Here is a 25,784-nt window from a genome sequence, read left to right on the forward strand (position 1 = left end):
CTAGTCTCTCACAAACTCTAAGTCACAATGTGGTCTCCTAGAGGGCATCTCCTAGTCTCTCACAAACTGTAAGTCACAATCTGGTTTCCTAGAAGGTACCTTCTAGTCTTTCTAAACACGCCATATCTTTGGCTTGTATGCTGCCATACTCAAGTAAAGTTTTTCCCAAAAACGTAATGTTTTAGTGGAAAGTTAAAATCACCAATGGCCTTCAAAGATTGTCAACTATAGCTAACTTTGGTTGTTTTGTTTTTTAATGTTGAAGTTGGTATCTGAAGAAGTTAAGAGCATTTACTTCCTGTTCTTGCAGAGGACCCAGGTTTAGTTCCCAGAACTCACATTAGGTGCCTCACAGCCACCTGTGACTTCAGTTCCACAGAATCTGACACCCACTTCTGACCTCCATAGGCTCTAGGATGCATGTGGTATATGTACAGGGACACAGGCATACACATAAATAAAAATACATATTTTTTTTTTTAATTTGTGGAGCTAGTTCTGTGAGTAGAAGCACATGCTGCCAAGCCTGACAACCTTAGTTGAATTCCTAAGACTTATACAGTGGAAGAAAAAAAATCAATTACTGAAAGTTGTTCTCAGACCTTTACATGTGCGATTGCATGTGTGCAAGTAGACACACATACATACAGAGAGAGAGAGAGAGAGAGAGAGAGAGAGAGGAGAGGGAGAGATGTTGAAGATTCAGAAGGTCTAGACCTAAGAGTGAATTGTCACTTTTATCTGCCTTTGTTGTGCAAACCTTGCTCCTTAATTTAAAATGTTGAGGTTTGGTCTGTGCTATGTATTGTAATTAAATACTGCTCCTGGCTGCCTCAGGGACAAGATCCTCACCAAGTAATATATACCAAGTAATGCTATATAGTCTTGCTGTGTCCTCACACCCTACCTCCACCCCTCCCCACCTCTCCTCACCCCACCCACCCCACCCACCACCACCACTACCACTCCCATCCCCCTACCTGATAGCCCTGACTGGTCAATAAAGATGCCACAGCCTATAGCTGGGCAGAAGAGAGACAGGCTAAATCTTGGTTCCTGGGCTTGGGGTCTGAGGCAGGAGACCACAAGAGGAGAAGGAGAGAAGGTGGAAAGAAGAGAAGATGTCATGTGATAAGTGAATCATGAAAACACGGCCATGAGAGCTGACCAATTGGAGTAAGAGTGGCCCAGGCAGAACATGACAAATTATAACTCGAGGTTATTGATAGAGAAGCAGATAGTAACAGCTTAGAGGGTAGATATCTGTCCAGGCCTAGTGCTTTAAAGGCTTATCATAAATATAAAGGTCTTGTGTCTTCCATCTGGGAACTAAATGATCAAAGGGAGGGTAGAAACCCCCTACTGAGATTAAATATTTTCAACAACAGAGACAGAATGATTTTTTAAATAGTAAAAATGAAAAATATAACACAATAACCAAATTAAGCCGAAGGGCCCGAGTGAGGATGCCTTAATCCCACTTAGGAAGGAGAAGAAAGCAATGGTGGGGGTTGGGGGGAACCAGGGTAAGGGACAGGGAGGGGAAAGGGGGAACATGATCAGGTATTGGGGAAGAGAGGAACAGGAGTGAAGCCCTGAGGGCCAGCAGAAAGAATGGAAACAGGTAACCTTGAGGTAGGAGGTGGGGGGACCCTCAAGAATGTACAAGAGACCTGGGAGGTGAGAGATGCTCAGGACTCAAAGGGAAGGACCTTAGATGAAATGCCCAACAGTGGGGAGAGAGACCTTGCAGAGTTCCTCTCCAGTAAAGAAACAATGTATCAAGTGGAGGGATGGGGTTGCCATTCCACAGTCAAAAACTCTGACCCAGAATTTTTCCTGTCTAAAAGAACTACAGGGACAAAAATGGAAAAGAAAGCAGCCCAAATCGGGATCCAGCTCATGGGGAGACTGCAAGGCCTGACACTATTACTGACAAGAGCCTAAGATGGCTGCCCTCCAAGAGTCCCAATAAGCAGCTGAAAGAGTCAGATGCAACCAATAGACAGAAGCTGGTGACCCCTGTGGTTGAATTAGGGAAAGGCTGAAAAAAGCTGAGGAGGAGGGCGACCACATAGTTAGACCAGCAGTCTCAACTAATCTGGACCCCCCCCCCCGAGATCTCTCAGACCCGAAGCAACTAACCAGGCAGCATACACTAGCTGACATGAGGCCCCGACACATGTACAGCAGAGGTCTACCTGGTCTGGCCTCAGTGAGAGAAGACACACCAGGGAGATTGAAGAGGCAGAAGGCAGATATGAAGGGACAGGGAGATGAGTGAAACAATAGTGTATGATATGAAACTCACAAAAAATCAATAAAAAGTTTTAAATAAATAAATAAAGCTGCTCATTAAAAACAAGAGTGTAGAAATTAAGAGTACAGAATTGCTATTAGCAGGGTCAAACAGCTAAGATTATAAGCTGTGATATCATCAGAACCTCTCTGGGTGTTGCTTGTTTGGTTGATTGGGTTGTTGTTTTGTTTGACGATATGCATTCTCACCACATATAGAATAGGTAGGCCTGAAATTTTTTACATATTCTATGCTAAACTAAAATTTTCAATTCTCCTGCTTCAGATTCCCAAATGTTGGGAATACAGGCACATGCCACCACACCCAACAGACCATATGTATATGCTAAAAATGAAAATAATATAAGTCAAATGTTCTGAATTAAAAATAAGTCTATTAAAAATAAATTTAAAATCAAGAAGTACAAGCCGGGCAGTGGTGGCACATGCCTTTAATCCCAGCACTTGGGAGGCAGAGACAGGTGGATTTTTCGAGGCCAGCCTGGTCTACAGAGTGAGTTCCAGGACAGCCAGGGCTACAGGGCTACACAGAGAAACCCTGTCTCAAAAAAAAAAAAAAATCAAGAACTACATAAAATGCCAATTAGCATAGTAATACCATGAGAATAAACACAAGTGGGAAGAAGCTAATGCCCAAAGGATCCCTTCTCTTCAATACCTAGTGGATACACAATCTCTGATGAAGTCATTGTCTTAATCCTCTGAGAATACTGCAAATCTGAATGTAAACCATCAAATCCAGTTTCACCACAATAAACATCAAAGACAGTGAGTACAGAAAAAAAAAATAACATGAGGTATAATTCAGCAACAAACCCTGTAATTTTTGTCCTATAATCTTGACTTCCCTGAAATTTAGAACCCAAATAATATCCCCAAATGCATACCTCAGCATTTCAGTCCAGACTGCAGAATTAGAGTTATTGCCAAAGGCCTGGCACAGAGTGGGTGAGTGTAACCTGATTCTACATGGCCACAGAGATAGGAGTCTTTCTCTGGAAATGGACATAATCCAGTGCTCTTTAAGACAACCTTCTCACTGTATCTGAGAGCATTCAACATTCTTGCTAAGGTATAAACTAGCAGTTCTTTTGTGGTGAATTACAAGTCAAGCTTCATCATTTAGTAACAGCAGAGAGAAAAATCTTGATGCAAATCCAAGTTCTGCAATGTTTTAGCTGAAGAACCATGGTCAAGTTACCTAACCAATATCACAAAATGATGACGACACCAAAGTCAAAACACATGGGTTGGCTCTGGTTGTTCTAACTGAATCTTACCTCAGATTTATTCTGAAGAACAAATCATATACCAGCTATTATAGTATTACAAGTGACATGGTGGCAGCAGCACCCTAAATAGTTTACTTGTCACTGTCATTCTTCCAGTTTTTCCTCTTGTTTCACTTGTATCCACTTCTGCTGAACTTTACTTGCTCTATCAAAAGCTTGTGGTATACACTCTACCGCATGGTGAGTCACAACAAAACATGAAACATAAGTCATATAATGTGTACTTATGTGCTGCATGCTATACTCATGAAATAGTTATATTATTCTAACCTACAACCAAAGAAATTGATGTAATGGGGTTAAATAATTTGTCCAAAGTCACTTGGTTATCAGAATCAGTATTAATTTTGCCCTGCCAAGTATCTCTCCCAGTCACAACTTCAGTCAGAAGGACTTCCCCCTTCCTAATCAAAAGCAGATGAGTAAATGGTGGCTCACTTGATAAGTGAGCAAACAGACACTGGGTGGCTACTTTACTCACTGTATGTAATAGGCACTAGAAACAAGAATTCATAGCCTATGGAAAAAAACATGAAGGAATTCACAGAACGAGCAAATTGCAATAACAGAAATATAACCAGCATGGAATGTTAGGATCACAGGTTTGCACCACCACACCTGATTAACAGAATTTCTAGTGGGAAATAAACCAGTAAAACATTTAGGAAAGAACTGCTATCTCATCAAGAACTTGAAGTACCAGGATTATTCAATAAAGGTGAAAGGAGAAAAGGAAATGAAATTTGAAGCAAGAACAGGGGCCAGCACACACAACAGCGTTAAGTATAAAATCCACGTGCTTGTCTAGAGAACTCATTAGCCTAGTATGGGAACATCAATGCTTCTCAACCCTGGCAGAAAGGCAAAGGTCTAGGCGCAAAATTTTCTATCACTGAGAATGATTCTGAGTTACAAACACAATAAAGAAACACTGAGATAAGAGTTACACAAAATACTGAGTTTAGAGATGGATTAAAGGGAGAAAACTCTAGGTTAGGGTATGGCTAGGTTTCTTGTTCCACCAGAAGTTTTGGAAGTAAAAGGGAAAACCATCTTCCTACCCAGTAGTCTCAGTACACTGCCAGCACCCGTGCCCTCTCCCTGGCACTCCACCTCAAAAGCTAGTCACAGTTTGGAGGAAAAGCTCTCCTGGGCATCTCCTCTCAACTCTATTGACTCAGTCTTCAACCTCGCCAATTTCGCTCAGCCTCAGGGGATCACCCATGAATAAGAAGAAATTTACCAAGAAGGTAGCAGGTACACACACCACCAAGTACTTCCCAGTAAGTCCGAGTTAATGCTGAACAAATATATCTCAAGCTGGTGCACTTTTCAGAGGTGGACACTGGTGGTACTTGATCCTAAATGCAGAACTGAAGAGGCCGAGAGAAAAGGATCCTGAGCCCCAGGCCAGCCTGACCTACATATTAAGTTCAAATACAGACCTCAGTAAATCTTAAAAACAAACAAATAAAAAAATATATGAAGTGCTTCTAGGGAGGGGAACTCCAGAGGGTATTAAGCTCCTGAGGGGGCTCAATGGAGGGCACTTTAGAAACAAAATTGAAAAGAGAGCCTGTCCTGGAAAACACCATACTGGATCCCAATGCCTGGGACCAGTGAGCAACTGGAACAACCCCATCATTTTCTCTGGCTTATCCTTGCCAATAGTAACAAAGCAGCCTTGGCATACACCTGATTTCTCAACATAACAGTTACTGAAGAGGCAGAGAAAAAGTATGTATGTAAAGCATCCTTCCATACTCCATCTGCAAACATCCCCAAACCCATCCTCTAAAAAGAAAAGTCTTTTCTCCAGTTCTTCACAAAAGAGGGAGAACTCTATTTCCTTAGTTCAGTGTGGGAAAAAAAAAGAATAATGAAAATACAGGAGAGGGCTAGCAAGAAGGCTCAACGGGTGTTTGCCACAAAAGCCTCACAACATCACTTTGATCCCTGTAACTTGCATAAAGGTGGAGGAGAAAATCAACACTATAAAACAAATCTTCTGACTTCCCAGAGCATACCACAGCAGGTGCACACACAGTAATAATAAAATAAAGGTTTGTTTCTTAAGAAAATGTAAGAGTCTATGAAAGAAATTATCTAGAATTTGGACTTTATATAAAAAGAAAGGTACAAGTTGGAAATGGGCTGAAGGAAAAGGACTAAGTAAAAAACAAATTAAGGATCTCAGGTAACCAGGCTGGCCTGGAACCCCACTCAATAATCAAGGATTGCCTTTAACTTCTATTCTCCTGCCTCAACCTCTCAAGTGCTGGAATTACAAGCTACATCCAGCTCTACTATGATGCAAGTTATCATAAGGAAAAAACAAAAAACAAAAACTTCATGCTTTCATAAATAAACACCTTACCAGTGTTCTCTATTTTCTGACTCAGTCTTTACAACTGAAAATAGACCTAGGTGTGGTGGCTCAAACCTATAATCTTAGCATCTATACGCTGGCCAGGAGCATGGCCTTGAGTTTGAGAACAGTTTGGGGTATACAATGAATTCTAATCCTTTATGGACTACCGTGAGACACTATCTTTAAACAAAGCAAAACAGAAGCTGAAATTAGCACAAGGCTGTATCATACATGAAGCCCCCAGCACCAAATAACCAGCAGAGTATCAGATCATGTAATCCCAGAACTCTGGAGGTGGAAACAAGAGGATCAAAGTTCAGAGTTATCCTCCTATACAGATGGAACTCAAGGCCAGCTTGTCTCAAACACACAAAACACACAAAAACATAAGCCAAATAGAAACAAATTAAAAATGTACATGATAAATATTTTCGTTTTTACTTGCTGAAATTATTGGGGTTCAGGAATCGCCACAGAAACCATATGAATACTGATCCCAGTTAAGCAAGAATAGTTTATTGAGCCCACATCCTAATATTGAACGTTGTCTTAGTCAGGGTTTCTATTCCTGCACAAACATCATGACCAAGAAGCAAGTTGGGGAGGAAAGGGTTTCTTCAGCTTACTTCCACATTGCTGTTGATCACCAGAGGAAGTCAGGACTGGAACTCAAGCAGGTCAGGAAGCAGGAGCTGATGCAGAGGCCATGGAGGGATGTTCCTTACTGGCTTGCTTCCCCTGGCTTGCTCAGCCTGCTCTCTTATAGAACCCAAGACTTCCAGCACAGGGATGGCACCACCCACAAGGTGCCCTACACCCTTGATCACTAATTGAGAAAATGTCCCACAGCTGGGTCTCATGAAGGCACTTCCCCAACTGAAGGGCCCTTCTCTGTGACAACTCCAGCCTGTGTCAAGCTGACACACAAAACCAGCCAGTACAAATGTTCAGGACCTCAAAAAGGAGTCAAGAGCCTAAATGTGGTACCAGTCTGTCCTCTGGGCAGACTTTTTATAGAAAAAAACAAGTTCAAAAGTTTAAAAGGCAAAGAAGAGAGCAGTACATTTTGGCTTTCTAGATGGTATTATCAGCTTTCCTTTGAGCTAACTGGTCCTAGGTGAAATAAGAGAGGAGGTGTGCAGGTAACAAACTGAGGAGTTCTAGTACATTGAGATAAGAGTACAAAACCATAACTTTTTGGTTTATTAGTAATATTCTTCAGTGTTACCCATAGGTAGTTACTTCTGGGAAGTGAAGTCTGAGAACCTGAACTTAATTTCACCTTATGAGCAAAATGGGAACTGAATACAAAATGGCTCCAGTTATGTTAAAAGGAGCAGGTCTCAACAGAAATAATGTAATGCATTATGGTTTGTAGAAACCCAAGGCATCAAATATTTGAAAATGGCAATGAGGAAAAAGTAGGCTATATGATCACTTCATAAACATTTCTTTCCTCCAACAGTCTTTGGAACCTATTTTGTTGTTTCTTAATTATGATATTGAGCAATTTGGGTCCCAAGACTATTTTGATTAATGTAGTGGTTTAATGATAATGGGCCACCATAGGCTCATATATTTGAATGCTTGGTCCCTAGTTATTGTAACCATTTTGGGAAAGATTAGGAAATGTGGCCTTGTTGGAGTAGGCTGTGAGAAATGAAGCTACATTTTAAGTTTTAATTACTGTGCCTGAGAGATTCATGAAACAAAACTGCTTCTAACATGTAAGCACCTTGCCCAAGAAAAGATACTTCCTGCAATGCTGGCTACTGTTTATAGAAGATAACAAGCCACATGTTCTCACTCCCCTAAACAAGTTTGTTTGACCCAACTACATTGGATGTACTTCACCACATGTGGGCAGGATGTATATAAGCAGGAAATATGTCAGGATGTATGCTTGCCCCTGATTGGACATAGGCAAAGTATGCAGGCAGGAAATATATCAGGATGTATGCTTGCCCCTGATTAGAACTCTTGTCCTGGGTTTCTGAAATCTTAAAGTCTACCTCCAGTGACACGCCTCATTAATCCCACTGGTTGAGAATAAGACCACTACCACAATTTAAAGCTAATTTTAAAGCAAGCTCTAATTAAATACTGGCCAGGTTGATGGACTCTTTGGCTAGGTCTCCTCTCTGGGTTTCCAGAAAATGGCCCTGAGTCACATATTGCAGGGGCTTAAAAAGGCAAAACTGATAGTGAACTAAGATTTCAGAAACCCAGGACAGCCCCCATCTCTGTGTGCGTGCCTGCCTGCCTGCCTGCCTCTCTCTCTCTCTCTCTCTCTCTCTCTCTCTCTCTCTCTCTCTCTCTCTCTCTCTCTCTCTCTTTCTCTCTCTCTCTCTCTGTCTCTCTCACTGTCTCTCTCTCTGTCTCCCTCCCTCCCTCCCTCCTCTCCCCCACACCAACTTGCAAATGTTAACTCTCAGCTAGCTATTCTCCACAGGCATGCCTGCCTGCCTGATGCATGTCCCACATTATAATGGTCATGGATTCACTCTATGTATGAACTGTAAACAAGTTGCTGTCTTCATGGTTTCTCTTTACAATAGAAAAGTTGTAAAGTTGGTACTGGGAGTGAGGTATTGCTTTGACAGGCCTGGCCATGCTGCTGGTTAGAGTAATGTTGACTTGGGAACTCTGCATTAGGGAAGTAGATGAATGTTTAAGTGGGGCTGAAAGAACACTGTAAGAGCTTGGGAGACAACAGTACTGAGAGCAATGTGGACTATGGAGAGCCAGCTCAAGAGGTCTCAGAGGGAAATGATACTAGGCAACTGGGCTAGAGATGATTCTTGTGATGTTTTGGCAAAGAATGAAGCTGCTTTGGGATCTGGTCCTAAGAATCTGCCTGAGGCTAAATTGAAAAGTTTTGGACCAATACCATAGGCAGAGATTTCAAGAGAGCCTAGTATTGACTGTGTCATGTGGTTTTTAGTGATCATTCTTAATGCAGATCTACAATGAACGAGTACAAGCAAGGCAAGGAGAAATACAAAATGCATAATTTGAGGAAAAAGAACACCACGGAATGTAATGTCTGAACCTAGATTTATGCTCAATGGGATAAGGAGAAATGGAATGAAGAATGTGGTCTTTCCAGCAAGACCCCACCTAGCTAATCATTCAACTTGTAAAAAGAAAAGCCCTCGGGAATCTACTCCAAAAACAAAGTAAAGCTTATTCAATAAAGGAAAGCATCAAGAGATCAAAGGTTATGAAAATGTAATTCAAGGAGTTGGTCATATTCCATCCCAGATCTACAGCAGTACTTGGCAAAATAAGCCAGTGTTTCTGGCTTTAGAGTCCAGAAGAATACAAGAGTAAAGGTATTGTGGAATCCTCCTTTTTAGTTATGAAAAACCAGTAAAGTCCAGATGATATGTGACAAGGGAATCCCTGCAAGTAGGCCCAGAGAAGCCATCACATAAAACTGAGAATGTGAAGCCTGGATTGCACTAAAGACCCCAAGACGTTGAAGATGCCAGAGTCATGGTTATGGACTAACCCTCTGAAACTGTAGCAAGCCTCCAATTAAACGTTTTCTTTTATAAGTTACCTTGGTCACAGTGTCTCTTCAAAGCAATAGAAAAGAAACTAAAACAACCAGTGATTAAAATACTCAAGTTCTGGGCCAGTGAAATGTCTCAGTATGTAAAGACACTTGTCACCAGATAATCTAGACTTGATCCCTGGAGCCCAGATGATAGGAGAGAACTAACTCCCACAAATTGTCCTCTGACTTCCACATATATGCCATGGCATACATATATTCTAAGTCTCTCTCTCTCTCTCTCTCTCTCTCTCTCTCTCTCTCTCTCTCACACACACACACACACACACACACACACACACACACACTTACCTCTCTCACACACACTAAATAAATAAATGAAATAAATGTAAAATTTTCAAGTCTAGTCTTAACTTATTGTCAACATTAGAGTTTAGCTTTTTGGATTAAATGGAGAAATATCTTGGCATTGAGTACCTGATGCTTTTCTAGAGGATCTGGGTTCAGTTTCCAGCAGTCCCATGAGGCAGCTCACAACCACCTATAATTCCAGCTCCAGACTATCAACTATCTCGCCTCTTCTCACCCCAAATGCACAGAACATACCTCACATACATACTCAACCACACATAAAAAAAAAAAAATTTTCAAAAACAATAAAAATTACTCCAATTTATGCATGCTATTTCAATCTTATTTTGGGCAAAGTAAACGTGAGTTTATGATAAAGCTTAAAACTTGTAAAATTTGGGCACAATTTTTACTTGCTGTGAAGTTACACAAAATCTTCATTTTTTTATGCTCGATATTACCTAGATAATAAATTTGAAGGCCATAAAATAGTTATGTTTACTTTTACTCTCCTTAACTGTGCTTACACTTACATTTTTGGTTCGTGACATTTCTTAAATATCTAGTGTGTCTAGTGTTACTGTTAGTCTCAAAGACTATAAAGACAATTCAGAAAGCATAGTTTATTAGGAATATCCTTACCAGTACAATGAAAAGTGATGTATATGTAAGTTTCTCTAATGTCAGATGTTCTCTTTTTCAAGAAACAAAACTATTCATAAAATAGAAGAAATATAGGAAGTAAGATTAGTTGTATCATCTTTTCTGAGGTCAATTTTGTTTCTAATGGGAGTGGACATAGAATTAAAAAAATTAACAGTGGCTGGGCAGTGGTGGCGCACGCCTTTAATCCCAGCACTTGGGAGGCAGAGACAGGTGGATTTCTGAGTTCAAGGCCAGCCTGGTCTACAGAGTGAGTTCCAGGACAGCCAGGCCTACACAGAGAAACCCTGTCTCAAAAAAACCAAAATAAATAAAGTAACACTGGAGATGGATAAAAAGTTATACCAGGGGATATTCAGCTCATGGAGACATGAATTAAACAAAATACTAGTTTTGTAAATATTTTTATTCATGTTAGTCTCTCTAGAAAACATGTAGGTTCAGTTGTGGTGACTCTAGCCTCTGTGATTTACCGTTTGATCCAGTTCATAGTTCAGTAGAATAACCATTCAGCTTTTAAAGTAAATGAGTATTGAAGTGGAAGAGATTATTAAAAGCAAATATGGAGGGACTGAAGAACTTACTGCTCAACTACCATCACTCAGCAGTTAAGAGCACTTGCTCCTCTTGCAGGAGACCCATGTTTGGTTCCCAGAACCCACATAGAGAGCCACAACTGTCAGTATCTCCAGATCCAGGGGAGCTGACTCCCTCTGCTTGGCTTCTGTGAGCACCAGACACACAGAAGACAAAACACTCATACACATAATTTTTTAAAGGTAATAGAGTGGCTCAGTGGTTAAGTTCTCTTACTGCTCTTCAAAAGGATCTGGGTTCAGTTCCTAGCATCCACATCCACCTGTAACTCCAGTTCCAGGGTGTCCAATACCCTCTATTCTGCCGTGAGTACTACACGCATGTGGTGCACATACATACACTCACATACATATACATAATAAGCAAACAGTTCTTTTAGTGTTTTAAAAAGCTAGTATAGAAATAGTACTGAGAATTAAACATCCTTTTCTTTTTGATACACAAAATGCATTAAAATTTACCTTAGTGTTTTCCTGATATTAAACATCACATTATGGAAATTACTGAAAAGCATAGGAGTAAAGTATTATGACTTTTTTACCACATACTTATCATCTATCTAACCAAAAGGAGAGGAGTAAACAGAATCTGGCTTAACAAAAAGGTCTCTGCAACTGGGTAACAAAAGCTCACAACAATATGTGTTCACGCAGTGTCTGTGTGTGTGTGTGTGTGTGTGTGTGTGTGTGTGTACTAGTCTTATGTCAACTTGACACACAAACTACAGTTACCTGAAAGGAGAAAACGTCAGTTGAAAAAATGCCTACATAAAATCTGTAAGGTCTATAAAAGCTATTCTTAATTAGTGATAGATGGGGGAGGGGCCAGTCTATTGTGGCTGGTTCTATCCCTGGGGTCTATAAGAAAGCAGGCTGAGCAAACCAGGGAAGCAGTCCAGTACGCAGCACCCCTCTATGGCCTCTGTATCAGCTCCTACCTCCAGGTCCCTGCTCTATTTCCCTGCCCTGACTTCATTCAGTGATTAAACAGCAATATGGAAATGTAAGCCAAATAAATTCTTTCCTCCCCAACTTCATTTTTGGTCAACAACAATGACTAATTTATTCCCAGGCATACTTACTTGTAATCATTTAGCCAAAGTTCATATTGTTTGAAAAGCATTGCGATAGGGCTGGTGAGATGTCTTGGTGGTTAAGAGCACTAACTGCTCTTCCAAAGGTCCTGAGTTCAGTTCCCAGCAACCACATGGAGGCTCACGACAATCTGCAATGTAACCTGACGCCCTTTCCTTGTGTGTCTGAAGACAACTACAGTATACTCATATGCATAAAATAAATAAATCAATCTTTAAAAAAGAAAAAGAAAACCATTGTGTATGTATGAAGGTGTGCATAGAGATCAACATGAGATGTCTTCCTCAATTGCTCTCCAACCTATATTTTAAGGCAGAATCTCTCACTGAAACTGGAGTTCACTGATTTAACTAAGCTAGACAGCCAGTAAGCTCCAGTGATCTTATAGTTTCAACTTCCCAAGTGCTGGGATTACAACTGCCCTTTTGGTGGGTGCTGGAGATCTAAACTCCATCCTCAAGGTGCCCTTTACCAATTAAGACATCTCCCTAGGCCTTGAGATGTATTCTTAATTAACTTATTTTAAGCATTAAGGTTATGTTGAAATTAAAGACATGAGTTCCACTCATATCTATATTAAACACATTTTAATATCAGTATGAATATAAAAGAAACTGTATTTTAAACATATATAAAAAACAATCTTTTCCTTTAAAAAAATAGGAAAACAACTGAACAAATACACCACCAGTAGATTATATGCAAGAGGGAAGTTTCGTGGGATCCTACCCCTAAACAAAGAACTAAGGACAACTAAGAAATGTTGAAAACAGAGAAATATTCTTCCTCACAAGGAACCCTCTTACTAGCTATCCAACAGCAAAATGTCAATCCAAAAATTATATACATACAAGCAACACTAAATGAGTTGAGCAAGTTATATTACTATAAATGTACATAACATTTTTTAAGAGGTCTTAGATTTGAAACAGAGAAAAAAGTAGGACACAAGAGAAATTAGAAAAAGGAATGGGAAGGGAGAAAGGAAAGCATATAGCTCCACTATCAGCCCTGAAAGTGATTTTTTTAAAATACTTTTATGCTAGCTGGGCGTGCAGTTCAGTTGGTAGAGTACTTGCCTAGCATGTACAAAATATAAAATGTTTTGAACCCTAGAAATACATTAAACACATTCAGCTCTACAGATGGTATGCAATAGATAGATAGATAGATAGATAGATAGATAGATAGATAGATAGATAGATACCTTTAAAAAAGTTTTTAAGATAAACAGATAAACTCAAAATCTGGTGACTTCCCCTGGCAAAATGGCTAGTGGCACACAAGAAGCCTAGATCATCACACAGCTGGATCCACTGCATCACAGAGGCAAAGGGCCCATTAAACACCTCTTGTATTGTTAGTGGAAAGTACATGAAAACCAACTCTAAATACTGTCCTGATTGCTGATAACAGTTAAGAGATATATACTTAAAATGTCATAAATAAAATAGCAGGCCCACCTTAGTGTGACTCAAAAAAAGCAAATAAAATTCTCAATACAGTTATAGAAACATCTCTAAATAGTACCAAGTTATTTATCTAAAGCTTGGTGTTACTTGGAGCAATTTGCAGAAAACTCTGAACAATAGCAAACAAACTTGAAAGCCCAGCTAACTACACAATGATAGAATCAGAGAGTAATATGTAAATCTCTGACAAAAAAGTGAGGATTATTCAACATACAATGGATCCAAGCATGGTCATCTCAAAACAGCAAGTACATCATTTCTCACTTCTAAGGCTTTGGAGTTGCTAACCTGTGAACAAACTAAGCACATTAAACACAGAAAACTCAATTAAAAAATCCTTTCTTGGAGGCTGGAGAGGTGGTCAGAGGTTACAAGCACATAGTGCTCTTCCAGAAGACCCTGGTTTGGATCCCAGCACCAACACAGGGGCGAAAACCATTACTCAAGTTCCAGGGGTTCCAATGTCCTCTTCTGGCCTTTGGACACTTCATGCTGAACATACATAAAGGCAAAACACTCATACACATAAAATAAAAATAATATCAATCTATAAAATAAAGTTCTCTGGTCTGGGGATGAAAGCTAAGTGCGTATCTAGTATGTACAAGATAAGGTTCTTCCCTAAAACTGAAGGGAAAAAAATGACCAGTCTACAAACGTGCATTTTAGTGTGAACTTGTGTCCAAGGTAAGTGATTCATCACTGAGATATTTCCTCAGCCCTCCTTTACAGTCTAAGAAATGTTGTGGTTGTTTTTGGTTTTATTTTATTTATTTCTGCCCATTTGTTTTCTTTTGTTTCTTTTTTGAACAAGATCTCATACAGCCGAGAATGGCCTCTACCTCTGTCTGCTGTCATGCCTGGCTTACAACATGTTTAAATACTTGAACTTAAAAACAGGTTGTACACTTACCCTCTTGCCCTTAACCCTCTTGAAGATCTTTGATTGTGCTTACTGTTTAACTGTCCTAATTGGACATAAATCCTAATTCCTAATTGGAATATATATCTACACTATATAAACTATAAACACCATGGCCTCAGAGATGGTACAGCTGGCACTATCTGCACAACTGTTCAAAGCTGCCAAACTTAAAATTGAACCTGGGGGCATGGGGACTGTACAGTGATAGAGCACTTGTCTGGGATGCTAAAGACCCTGGGTTAAGTCCCTCTGGCTGTACATCAAACAGATGCTATTATTTTTGATGACTGATTTTAGTATATAAGAAAATCAAAATAGCATGAGAATTTCCTATAGATTCTCTTCAGTGTTTCTGAAGGACTTTTAGTTTTTCATTCAATAGGTCTGGCTATCTTTATGTTGCTCAGAACAAGAACACTACAAGAGACAAAGTCTAACACAGCTCTTCCCAGAGCCACAAGGAGGTGGTATGCTTCTTTGAGGAACAGAATCTAATCTACTCAGGTATCCAATAGGGATTTTACAGCCCCCACTTGACTTTTACTGATGCCTTTTCCTTGTTTGTTTTGAGACATGGTCTCACAAGTAGCAAAAGATGACCTTAAAGTTCTGATTCTCCTACCTCTATTTCCAGAGTTCTGGACTCACAGGAATACATCACCATGCACGGTTGGTTCTATGTGATGCTGGAAACTGAAATCCAGGCATTATGCACGTTAGGCGAAAACTCTTATCAAGCTACACCCTCAGCCAGCTCTTCACTGACACTTGTAAGAGTTATTATGCCAGATGTTACTTCCACACATGGTTGTCCTTAACAGTCAAGAAAATCTCAGAATTTTTCCAGTAGCCTGTCACAAATGAAACCTTCTAAGACTTTGCCTCAAATATCCTGACAAATTTCTCTCCTCCTATTAATAAATATTTATAACCTAAAAATAATTTGAGCAGCAGGGAAAATAAGCTTCCAGGACTCAGTTTACTGTCAGGTAACAAAAATAAAATTCCTTACCATGCTTATATAGTGAGGGTATAATATAAAAAAACAACAACAACAAAACACACACACACACAAAGATAACCCATAAGGGTTTTTTTTTTTCCAGAATTAACTTTAATAATAGGTCCCTGGTTTACTTTAATAAGCCTATAACAAGGGTAGCTCTAGGCCATGATGTCCAAAGCATGACTTTGATAATGCAGATGATGACAGCCAACATCTAATAAAACACTAAAGGCTTAATTTTCCCTCCCCGGTAATCTGCCAGAATTAGAGGCCAGGTCTCTTTTTTTCCTAATGATAATGCATATTTTTTCCCAATTTTCCTCAGCTTTATTAAAATGTAACTGACTGATAAATTTACAATGAGCATGTCTTGATACAAAAACATTAAGAAATGACTAAGTCAAGGTAACCAGACATCACTTCTCATACTTATCACTTTTTATTGCAATTTTCAAGTATAGATTTTTTTCTTATTACTTAAAAAGACTTTGTGTTTATTTAGCTTTCTAATTCTAGGCTACAGTACTTTCACAGTGATTTCTGCTTCTCAATAGGGAAAGCATGCTGAATCCTGTCATGAATGCATTTAGCATATGTGGATTCACCACAGAGCATGCTGACCTGTTCTTCTGTTTTAGATGTTCTCATATGACTAAGTCTCATAGTACAAACCCCTCAAGGACAGAATGGACACACATCACATGCAGATCTTGATGCTCTCTCAACCTTCTTGGTATGAAAGTAAACAATTCTATTGCAAGGGGTTTTCCATTCAATTCTATTACAGTCTAGTTTTGTTAGAGGGAGTTTGTAGAAAAGCCTGTGGTAGAACATCAATCACTGGACCACTCTAAAGAGCTATATTATTACTTATAGTAACCATGTTGCACAATACACCTCTAGAATATACTCAGCCTGACTGAAACTTTGTAGCCTTTGACCAGCATCTCCTTCTCCCCATAGGCAGCCTCTGACAGCCACCATTCTAGCCAGTCTCTGAATTCAACTTTTTTACACTGTATTATGAGTTATTTCACATGCAGTTTTTGTCCTTAAATTCTAGGCTTACTTCATTTAATAAAATGTCTTCCAGATTAAATCATGTTGTCAAAAACAACAGGATTCCCTTCGTTTACTATGAGTGGCCTTCTACTATGTGTATACATGCATGCTTGTAAACACCATGTTACCTTCATCTATTGCTGAATCATATTGGTTCTACTTTTAACTCTTTTAACTGTTTTCCATAATGGTTGTACCAAGGCATAATTCCACCAGCAGTCTAGAGAGATTTTCATTAGATCTTTACCAACACCTACATTGTCTTTTTTCTTTTTTCTTTTTTTCTTTTCTTTCTTTGTTTAATCATGGTCTTATATAGTGTAGGCTGGTCTTGAGCTCGCTATGTAGCTAAGGCTGATCCTGAATTCCTGGTTCTTCTGCTTCCACCTCCCAAATACTGGGATTAAGTCGTGCATCACCAAGCTGTGCTTCTTTTGTCTTTCTCATAATGACCATCTGAATAGGTATGAGGTAATGATATGATATCTCATTGCAGTATCAATTTCATCTCCCTGATGATTAGTGATATCAAGTATTTTTTTCATGTAACTACTGAAAAAAAGCCACTATCTGATTCAGTACTAGTCACACATATAGACACTTATACTTTAAAACTGACTTAAAAGTTTAAACAAAATAAAGCCCTTACTTAAAAAGATATTCTTTCCCTAGAATGCAAGAAACACTTGGCAATTTCCTGCTGCATAAAAATGATCTTTTCTGGATGGAAAGCTGACCTGAGCCATTATCTTGAGAAGTCTTTACCCACCCTTAGGAGTGTACAATTGTCCTTCCTTAACACACACACACATACACACACACACACACATACATACACACACACACACACACACACTATTTGCAGTAAACCCTTTTCTCCATCAACTCCAACTTTCAGAAAGAACAATTCTTCTCATTTTCAATAAAAAAGTGTAGTAGATAGGGTGGTGGTAGGGCACCTAGATACAAGAACCCGGAGTTCCACATAAAACAAATGAGCAGCCTGACCTTTGTTGGGCCAGGAGAATGTAAGCAAACAAGTAGGCGGTGGAGCAATGGAAGAGAAAGAAGCAGGCGGACAGGTGGTGAAGAGATGGGAAAGGAAGGAAAGCCATGCACTACAATGAGGCATTGCTGTTCTTGCTCCTAAGGAAATGGTGAGTTATGCTGTCCACCAGTAGATCCTATAACAAATACAAGTGCCAGTGGGCCCATACCTTCTTCCTTTGAGAAAACTGACTACTGTGTGAGTTGCTGTGACCCCCAGAGCTGCATCCTAGCCCAGGCAGTCGAGCAGTACCTGCAGAGTTGGAGACCCACACTTGACTCAACATGTCCTGCTCTGTTTACTTCTCATCACTGGCCTATTTGATAATCTCTCTAAGTTGTTTGTTGTGGTTGTTCAACCATGAGATTGGACAACTCTATATTGAATTACAGTTTTTCCAAGCTGTATCTAACTTTGGCTAGGGGTTTATTTCCTTTGAAATCTTTGGGTTGGACAAACATTTAACCATCATACCTTTCAAAAGAAGATGTCATTGCTGACGCACAGGTGGCAGCACAGGTGCCACTACGATGAGCAAGTATGCAATGAAGAAATGGGAGAGAAAGAGACACAGAATAGTTTGGGCACTACAAAGAGAGGAGGAACTGGAGACATGAGAGTAGTGAGGATCAGCCTGATGTAAGTAGCCTTCGCTGCCACCTGAGGTTATAGTGATTGTCAAATGCAGTCTGTCTCTAAGAGCTATCTATGTCTGGGTCCATGGCCCTGTGACAACAGGGGTCTGTGTCAAAGTCCGTGAGCCATGTTACCATCAAAGTACACGCAGATGTCCCTGATAAGGGCTGCTGCCTGGGGCCATATTGACATCCAAGGACTGAGAATTGGCCCACTCCTCACCTGAGATGGTGGGACAGCTAACTCCAAAGGCAGGAGAGCTGGCTCTGCCCCACAGTGGTTGTAGCACACTCAGGTATCCCTGTACTTTACCTGGGCAGAACAGTAGAGGTGGGACAGAAAAATATATAACCTAAACTTAGTGATACTCACTTCTTAGCAAACCTAGCTATATATTTAAAACTAACATACATCCATACTTCACACACACACACACAGTGCACACATTCATCCAGATTAGAAACCACAGAGACTGGACACATGCTGCACTAAGGAAGTAACTTATTACTTTACTTTCATAAACTGCACACTGGTTGTGGTGCTTTGAATGAGAATGTTCCCCGATGATAGGTTCATGTATTTGCATGCTTAGTCCACACCTGATGATGTGTTTACAAGGACTAGGAGGTGTGACCTTATTGGAAGAGGTGTGTCCTTGTTGGAGGAGGTGAACCAGTAGGGGTGAGCCTTGAGGTTTCAAAAGACCCAGTATCTCTCTGTCTGTCTCTGTCTGTCTCCCTCTCTGCCCATTACCTACTGAGCAGGATATAATGCTTTCAGTTACTTCTCCAGCACCATGCCTGCCTGAACACTGTCATACTTTCTGCTTTGATGATAATGGTCTAATCCTCTACAATGTAGGCAAGCCCCTAATTAAATGTTTTCTTTTACAAGTGTTGCCTTGGTCATGGTATCTCTTTACAACAGTAGAACAGTAACTGAGAACTGGTTCTACTATATGTTTTCACCAAAGCTAACCATAAAACCTTACTCAGAACGCATTGTTCAATCTACTATATGGAAATATGGTAACATTACACAGAGCCTTCTTGGTCAGGAACTTGTGGAAAAAACAATTTTCTGGTCTTGAACTCAGAGAATGTTAGGTGACTCACGGCTTTAATTCCAGCCTTTTGGGAGGTGAAAACAGTATGATCAGCAGTTCAAGGTTATCCTGAGGTACACACTGAGTTCACATAGCCAGCCTAAACTCTGAGTCCTGTCAAGAAAATCAGAGGGGCCAGAAAGATAGCATAGTGGTTAAAAAGCACTGGCTTCTCTTCCACAAAAATGGTGTTCAATTCCCAGCAGCCACTAGCAACAGTCTGTAACTCCAGCTCCAGGGGATCCAACATTGTCTTCTGGCATCTACAGGCACTGAACAAACACATAGTACATAGACATACACATACACATAAAATTAAAAAATTAAATAAAAAATAAAATTCTCAGGCCTAGTGAGATGGCTCAATGGGTTTCAAAGACACTTCCCACACACTAGAGTTCAATCCCTGGGATCCCCTTGGTAGAAAGAGAGAAGTGACTCACACAAGTTGTCCTCTGATCTTCATATGCCCACACATTGTGGCATATTCCCAAAAATAAACAGATAAAGTATAATTTTGAAAATATTTTTTAAAGAAGATGGTCAAGATGGCCTTTTCAGCATGTGCTGAAAGTCTGATGGCTTGAGACCAATATCTGGAATTGGAAAGAGAACTAATTCCATAAATCTGCCCCTGACCTCCGCCCAAGCTCTATAGCGTGGATGCACCCCCACATGCATCACACACATAATAATCCTGATTCCACAAGCCTCCATGGCACATGGCACCCCTACACATATCATACATGCACAGCAATAATAATTTCAATCATAACTTAAAAATAAAATATTATTACTAAAGAGATTACTATTATAAAAATAATTAACCTATAATATATAACCTATAAGTAACCTATAATGAGTGATGTCTTTTCCTTCAATGACTACCAAGGAATCTACTAAAAGACTTTCATATATTTCTTTCACATTAAAATTGACAACAGGACTTTCTTTGGCTGACCAGATGCTACAAACTGTTAAACACTACCAACCTGCTAAAACTCAGTATTAATATGATAGATTCTTTTGGTTCCTACTCAAGGGAGTTAAAGGCAGGAATATATTAGGAATTCAAGGGCAGCCTCAACTATATAGCAATTTAAAGGCCAGCCTAGGTTACCAAAGACCTTGTCTCAAAGATAAAAATGAAACATCCTTCTGATATCTATTTTTGTATAAATAAGTGAAAATCTTGGAGAATGGGGCAATCTGATTTCCTAACTGGCAGCTGCTAGACCCTCCCTTGTTCTAGTTGCCTTCAGCAATAGGGCTATCAGTCAAGCAGACGGCCAAATCACCCTTACACCACTGGACATTTGGAACACTCTGCAGCTGCACTGAAGCTCCACAATGACCCCAACTGCTTGTTCTGAACTCCAGAAATGAAAACATATGTCTACACAAAAAAAAACAAAACATAGGTCATTGTTCATAACAACTACAAAATGAAAATGATCAAAATATGTGCCAATTTAATGAACAAATAAAATTTTATGGATAAAAAGTATGTCCATAAAATGGAGTGTTATTCAGCAATAAAAAGAAATGAAGTACATATACATACTCATACCTTGAAAACATTACCCTAGTAACAAAATAATAATAATTCTTGCATAAGTCTGTTTACACAAAATGTCCAGATGTCTAAAATAGCAAAATCCATTAAAGAAAGCAAGAAAGAAGCTGGGTGTGGTGGTGCACACCTGTAATCCCAGCACTTAGAAGATGGAGGCAAAAGATACTAGAATTCAAAGTCATAACAAGTTCAAGGACATCCCTGAACAACAACAACAACAACAAAAAGTAAGAGGAAAATAAGAATGGCATGGAGGAAAGGAAACAAAATGAAAAGTGGCTCTTATAGAATGTGTTTCTTAGGGAAAAGATAAAAACAGTTCTAAATTATACTATGGTGATTGTTGCACAACTCTGTGAATATACTGCAAGTCATTCAGTTATACATTCTAAACAATATGCAAATCATGTTATATGAATTATATCTCAACTAAGCTAGTTTTTTAAGACAGGATTTCACATACCCCAGGCTGGTCTTGAACTTGCTGTGTAGGCGAGGGTGGCTCTGAGCTGCCTATCTTCCTGCCTCCACCATTCAAGTTCTGGGATTACAGGCATGAGCCTCCACACCCACCTAAAAACTACTTCTTAAATGGCAATGTGTGTCATTATTCAAGTTAAAATTTTTAAAACAAAAATTTAGATACATTTAGAGTGAATGAATGTTAATTGTTCTGACAATCAAAATAAGGAAATGACTACTATTAGTTAAATGTGATGTATAAAAGATGGAGAGATGGCTCAGCAGGGTTTAAGAGCACTACCTACTCTTCCACAGGACCCAGGTTCAATTCCCAATATCCACACAGCAGCTCACAACTATCCGTAGCACCTGTTCCAGGGGATCTGTCACCCTCATTCAGACATGCATGCAGGCAGAACACTAACATACATAAATAATTTTTAAAAGAGTCAAAATATAGACATGGAATTTGAAAACTGAAAGCATGAGCTATTGTTTATATACATAACTGTTTTAGAATCAGAATGTTTGTACTTGGGACATGAGGGTAATCTGCTTGTGACGTCTGTAACCCCACTGATCACAATGGTTGACTGGGTTGATATGGTTAGGCAGGTGTTCCCTTCCTTCTTCACTGATCAAGAAGTGACCGTCCCAAGCTGAACTGAGGAGGACCTCCATAACGGAAGGCTCTCTTTAGTCAAGGGTTTAAGTGTGGTTGTATCTCTATGCCACAGTCTCAAAAGAAGTTCTCAGCCACGCGTGGTTGGTGCATGCCGTTAATCGCAGTTGGAGAGGTAAAGACAGGCAGATTTCTGTGAGTTTAGGGGTCAGCCTGATCTATTTGCTAAGTTCTAAGACAGAGAGAGCTACATAATAGAGAAACCATGTCTCAAAAAACCAAATAAATAAATAAAACAAATCCTTGGGCCAGAAATAGCAGGTTTCTGGTTCAGTGGGTAAAGGCACTTGTTGCGGAGCCTAGCGACAGGATATCAATCCTCTGAACTCACATGGGAGAAGAAAAGAACATACCCTGCAAGTTTCCTCTGACCTCCGGAGTGTGCTATGGCATCAGCATGTGTGTGTACACAAACACATACATACATACACACATACAAACATGAACATTAAAAAATTTTAATTCAAATCTTCTAACAATATAGCCAGAGAAAGCAACCAAAACTAATAGGGTCATGCGATAGTTCCTGCACCTTTTTAATTGTTATTAACAATGTCCCCATAAAGTAAAAGACTTCTTAATTCACACACTCTCACAGAATCAGATGAGAAAATTTGGGGAGAAGAGGTAACATGTTTAAATTGTAATATATATATTACTAAAGCCAAGATACCAACATGATTAAATTACAATGTATTATTAAAGCCAAGAAAATTAAACAGCAAAATTCAGTTTATACAAATAACACACTACTGGTGCTGGACATATAGCTCAGTTGGTCAAATGCTCACCTAACAGGCAGTAGCAAGCCTGGTCAATCTCTAGCATGATTGTGATAAAACTAAGTTTAATGATGCTAAACTATAATCCCAGCTCTTAGGAACTGTGGGTATGATGAAGAGCAGAAGTTCAAGGGTATTCTCAGCTAGACAGCAAGTATGAAGACAGCCTGGAATACAGAAAACTACATCTCCCATGCTAAAACTAAAAGATAAAATGTACTACTATTTCACTGAGAGTTAACATACTAAGTCATAGTAATCTAAATTTATGATACTAAACTAAAGTTATTTATTACATAAAACAACAGCAACCAGAAACCACAAGCAAGTCAAGACAACATGGATGGTGTCCTGACAAGGAATCCTTCCTAAAACTCTGTTGATTCAGCAGACAAATTTCTTAACATAACATTTTCAGTCACTCTAATATCACTTTAGTTACTGAAAGCCAAATAGTAATAGCCACTAATAACATATTTAGGAGAATATTAGTGAGCGACACTGGGCTTTTATAAAGAACTATGAAATGTAAATCACTGGCCTTTCAGGTAAATGAGAGAAGCATAACCAAGATCGTGGTCATCATAGTGATACAGAGGAAAAGGAAGCAATTCTGTGAAAGAACTGGCACAATAAAAAAAAAAAAAAAATGGGAGTTAGAACAGGGCAGCGGTGGCACATGCCTTTAATCCCAGCACTTGGGAGGCAGAGGCAGGCGGATTCCTGAGTTTGAGGCCAGCTTGGTCTACAGAGTGAGTTCCAGGACAACCAGGGCTACACAGAGAAACCCTGTCTCGAAAAACAAAACAAAACAAAAAACAAAATGGGAGTTAAAAATCACCTTGGGGGGGCGAGGGGTAATGGGGTGCAACTCAGTGGTAAAGCACTATGTGGCATTCCAAGGCCCTGGGTTCAATACTTAACAGAAAGGGAGGAGGGCAGGGAGGGAGGAAAGACAAACTAGGAGGACAGTAATTTCCAGGAATGACACTAAGAAAACTTGATTGGCACCAATAATGGAGCCTGGAAAAGAAAGCTGTGCAAATGAAGCTAAAAGTAAAAGTCCCCACCCTTCGGTCACTTGTGACTGGGTCAGTTCTCCCCACGAAAATGTAAGCACTGATTAGTGATGCGCTACGGATGGAGGCACACTGATCCGACATTGTACAAGAAGGGGTAAAGATGATTTTTCAACTCATGCACTGAACAGAGACCAGAAAGTACCGCAGGAAAGGACTGGGAGGAACTATTTCTAGGACACCAGGAAACTGGGGGGGGGGGGGTTCAAAATTGGGCTTGCTGAATAATTTTCAACAGGAAGTACAGCAGATGGCAATCCCCAACTAAGGCAGAACAAAAGTAGCGAAGAATCTGTGGGCTGTGCACACAAGCTGAAGAGGGCTTGCCTGGCACACTGCAAGACACTGTGTTCTATCCACAACTCCACAAAAAAAAAAAAAAAAAAAAAAAAAAAATTAAAAAGACAGAAAGGCAGGGTGTCCAGTGCAGAGTGCCTGAGCTGGGAACTAGAAACCCATTTCCCTTCCCCTGCGACCTTGGACGAGTCACTCCTCTTCCCGGTGCCTCATCTGATACAGGGGAACGGTAACTGTACCCCAGCGGTAGGATTGCTCAATGGCTTCCATTGACATATTTGCACATTAATTCACACAATGCCTCGCGCTCTGTGTAACAAGTGCAAGGTAATTAAGCTGAGAAAGACCGGGTATGTTCTGACATCTCCACGGGCAATGCAGGTGGAAGCTCTCCGAGAAGGTGTCAGGGGAGGGAGCAAAGAACATGTCCAAAGAACATGTCCAGGTAGTGGCAAGGTCCTGAGACTACCCCTGCACTGGGTCGTCCTCACGAGCTGGGCTCTCCGGCGAGGGAAGGTGGGAGGACACTTCCTCCAGGACCGAGAAAACCGGGACGCTCTCGGAGGACCTGTGATGGGCAGTTCCACCGCGCGCAGAGCCGGCGCTTGCTCCTGACCGAAGAGCAGCTAACCAAAGGGAGCGGCGGCCCAGCAGAGCCGCGCCTCACCCTTTCTCCTCCGAGAAGCTCCCCAGCAGGGCCTCGCCCAGGACGCGGGACACCCGCGACTCTACCCACAGCCAGCCGCCGCGCTCCGCCCGCTCCAGCAGACCCGGCCCCGCCCCAGTACCTGAGCGTGGGCCCGATGCAGGCCGTGTCTGTGCTCTCGATCTCCCTCAGGATCCGCTCGTGCTCCGCCGCCGTCTCCAGGCTCTCCTCCGCCATCTTCGCCCGCTCCATCGCAGGGCGCTGCCGCGCGGCCCTCTCTCCGCGAGTACCCCACGATCCCTCAGCCCAGGATCTGCGGCCGCTGGGCCAGCACCCCGCAGCGCGACCCCGCCCTCGGATGCCACGCCCCCTGGCGTCAGCCCGGCCGCGAGCGTCGCGCACAGCCCACTGGGATTCGTAGTTCTCTGGGTCAGGCTACATTGGGGTCTGCCCATTCACACATTGGATCTGTGCAAATTGCCACTACCTTGGTATAGATCCAGAGCACTTTACGACGCGTGTATACAGTGACACCAAATCAGACAGTGGTACTAACTCCGCACATTTTTTTAAATGTATATGAGTATCTTGTATTTTGCTTCTATGTATGTCTGTGCACTACATGTATGCATGGTGCCCAAGGAAATCAGAAGAGGGTGTCAGATCACCTGGGACTGGAATTACAGGTGGTTGAAGAAGTATAAGTCTTCTTATCAGCTGAGTCTTCTCTCCAGCCCTTAAATATGAAGCCTAAACTGGCCTTGAACTCGTGATCATCCTGCCTCCACCTCTCTTTTTT

General features: G+C 40.6%; 1 protein-coding gene across 2 annotated transcripts in view; it reads right to left on the reverse strand.

Moving 5' to 3' along the window:
• The window catches only part of Exoc6b (exocyst complex component 6B), a 472,818-nt gene extending 447,468 nt beyond the window's left edge, over positions 1-25,350 (reverse strand). For both annotated transcript variants that reach the window (XM_031382365.1, XM_031382364.1), the window contains exon 1: positions 25,128-25,350. In XM_031382365.1, coding sequence (XP_031238225.1) covers positions 25,128-25,237 — 110 coding nt within the window. In that variant the 5' untranslated portion in view covers positions 25,238-25,350. The remainder of the gene's footprint in view (positions 1-25,127) is intronic.
• Positions 25,351-25,784: the final 434 nt, after the last annotated feature.

Source organism: Mastomys coucha, unplaced genomic scaffold (genome assembly GCF_008632895.1).
Source record: "Mastomys coucha isolate ucsf_1 unplaced genomic scaffold, UCSF_Mcou_1 pScaffold20, whole genome shotgun sequence".
In the NCBI taxonomy this organism is placed as follows: Eukaryota; Metazoa; Chordata; class Mammalia; order Rodentia; family Muridae; genus Mastomys; species Mastomys coucha.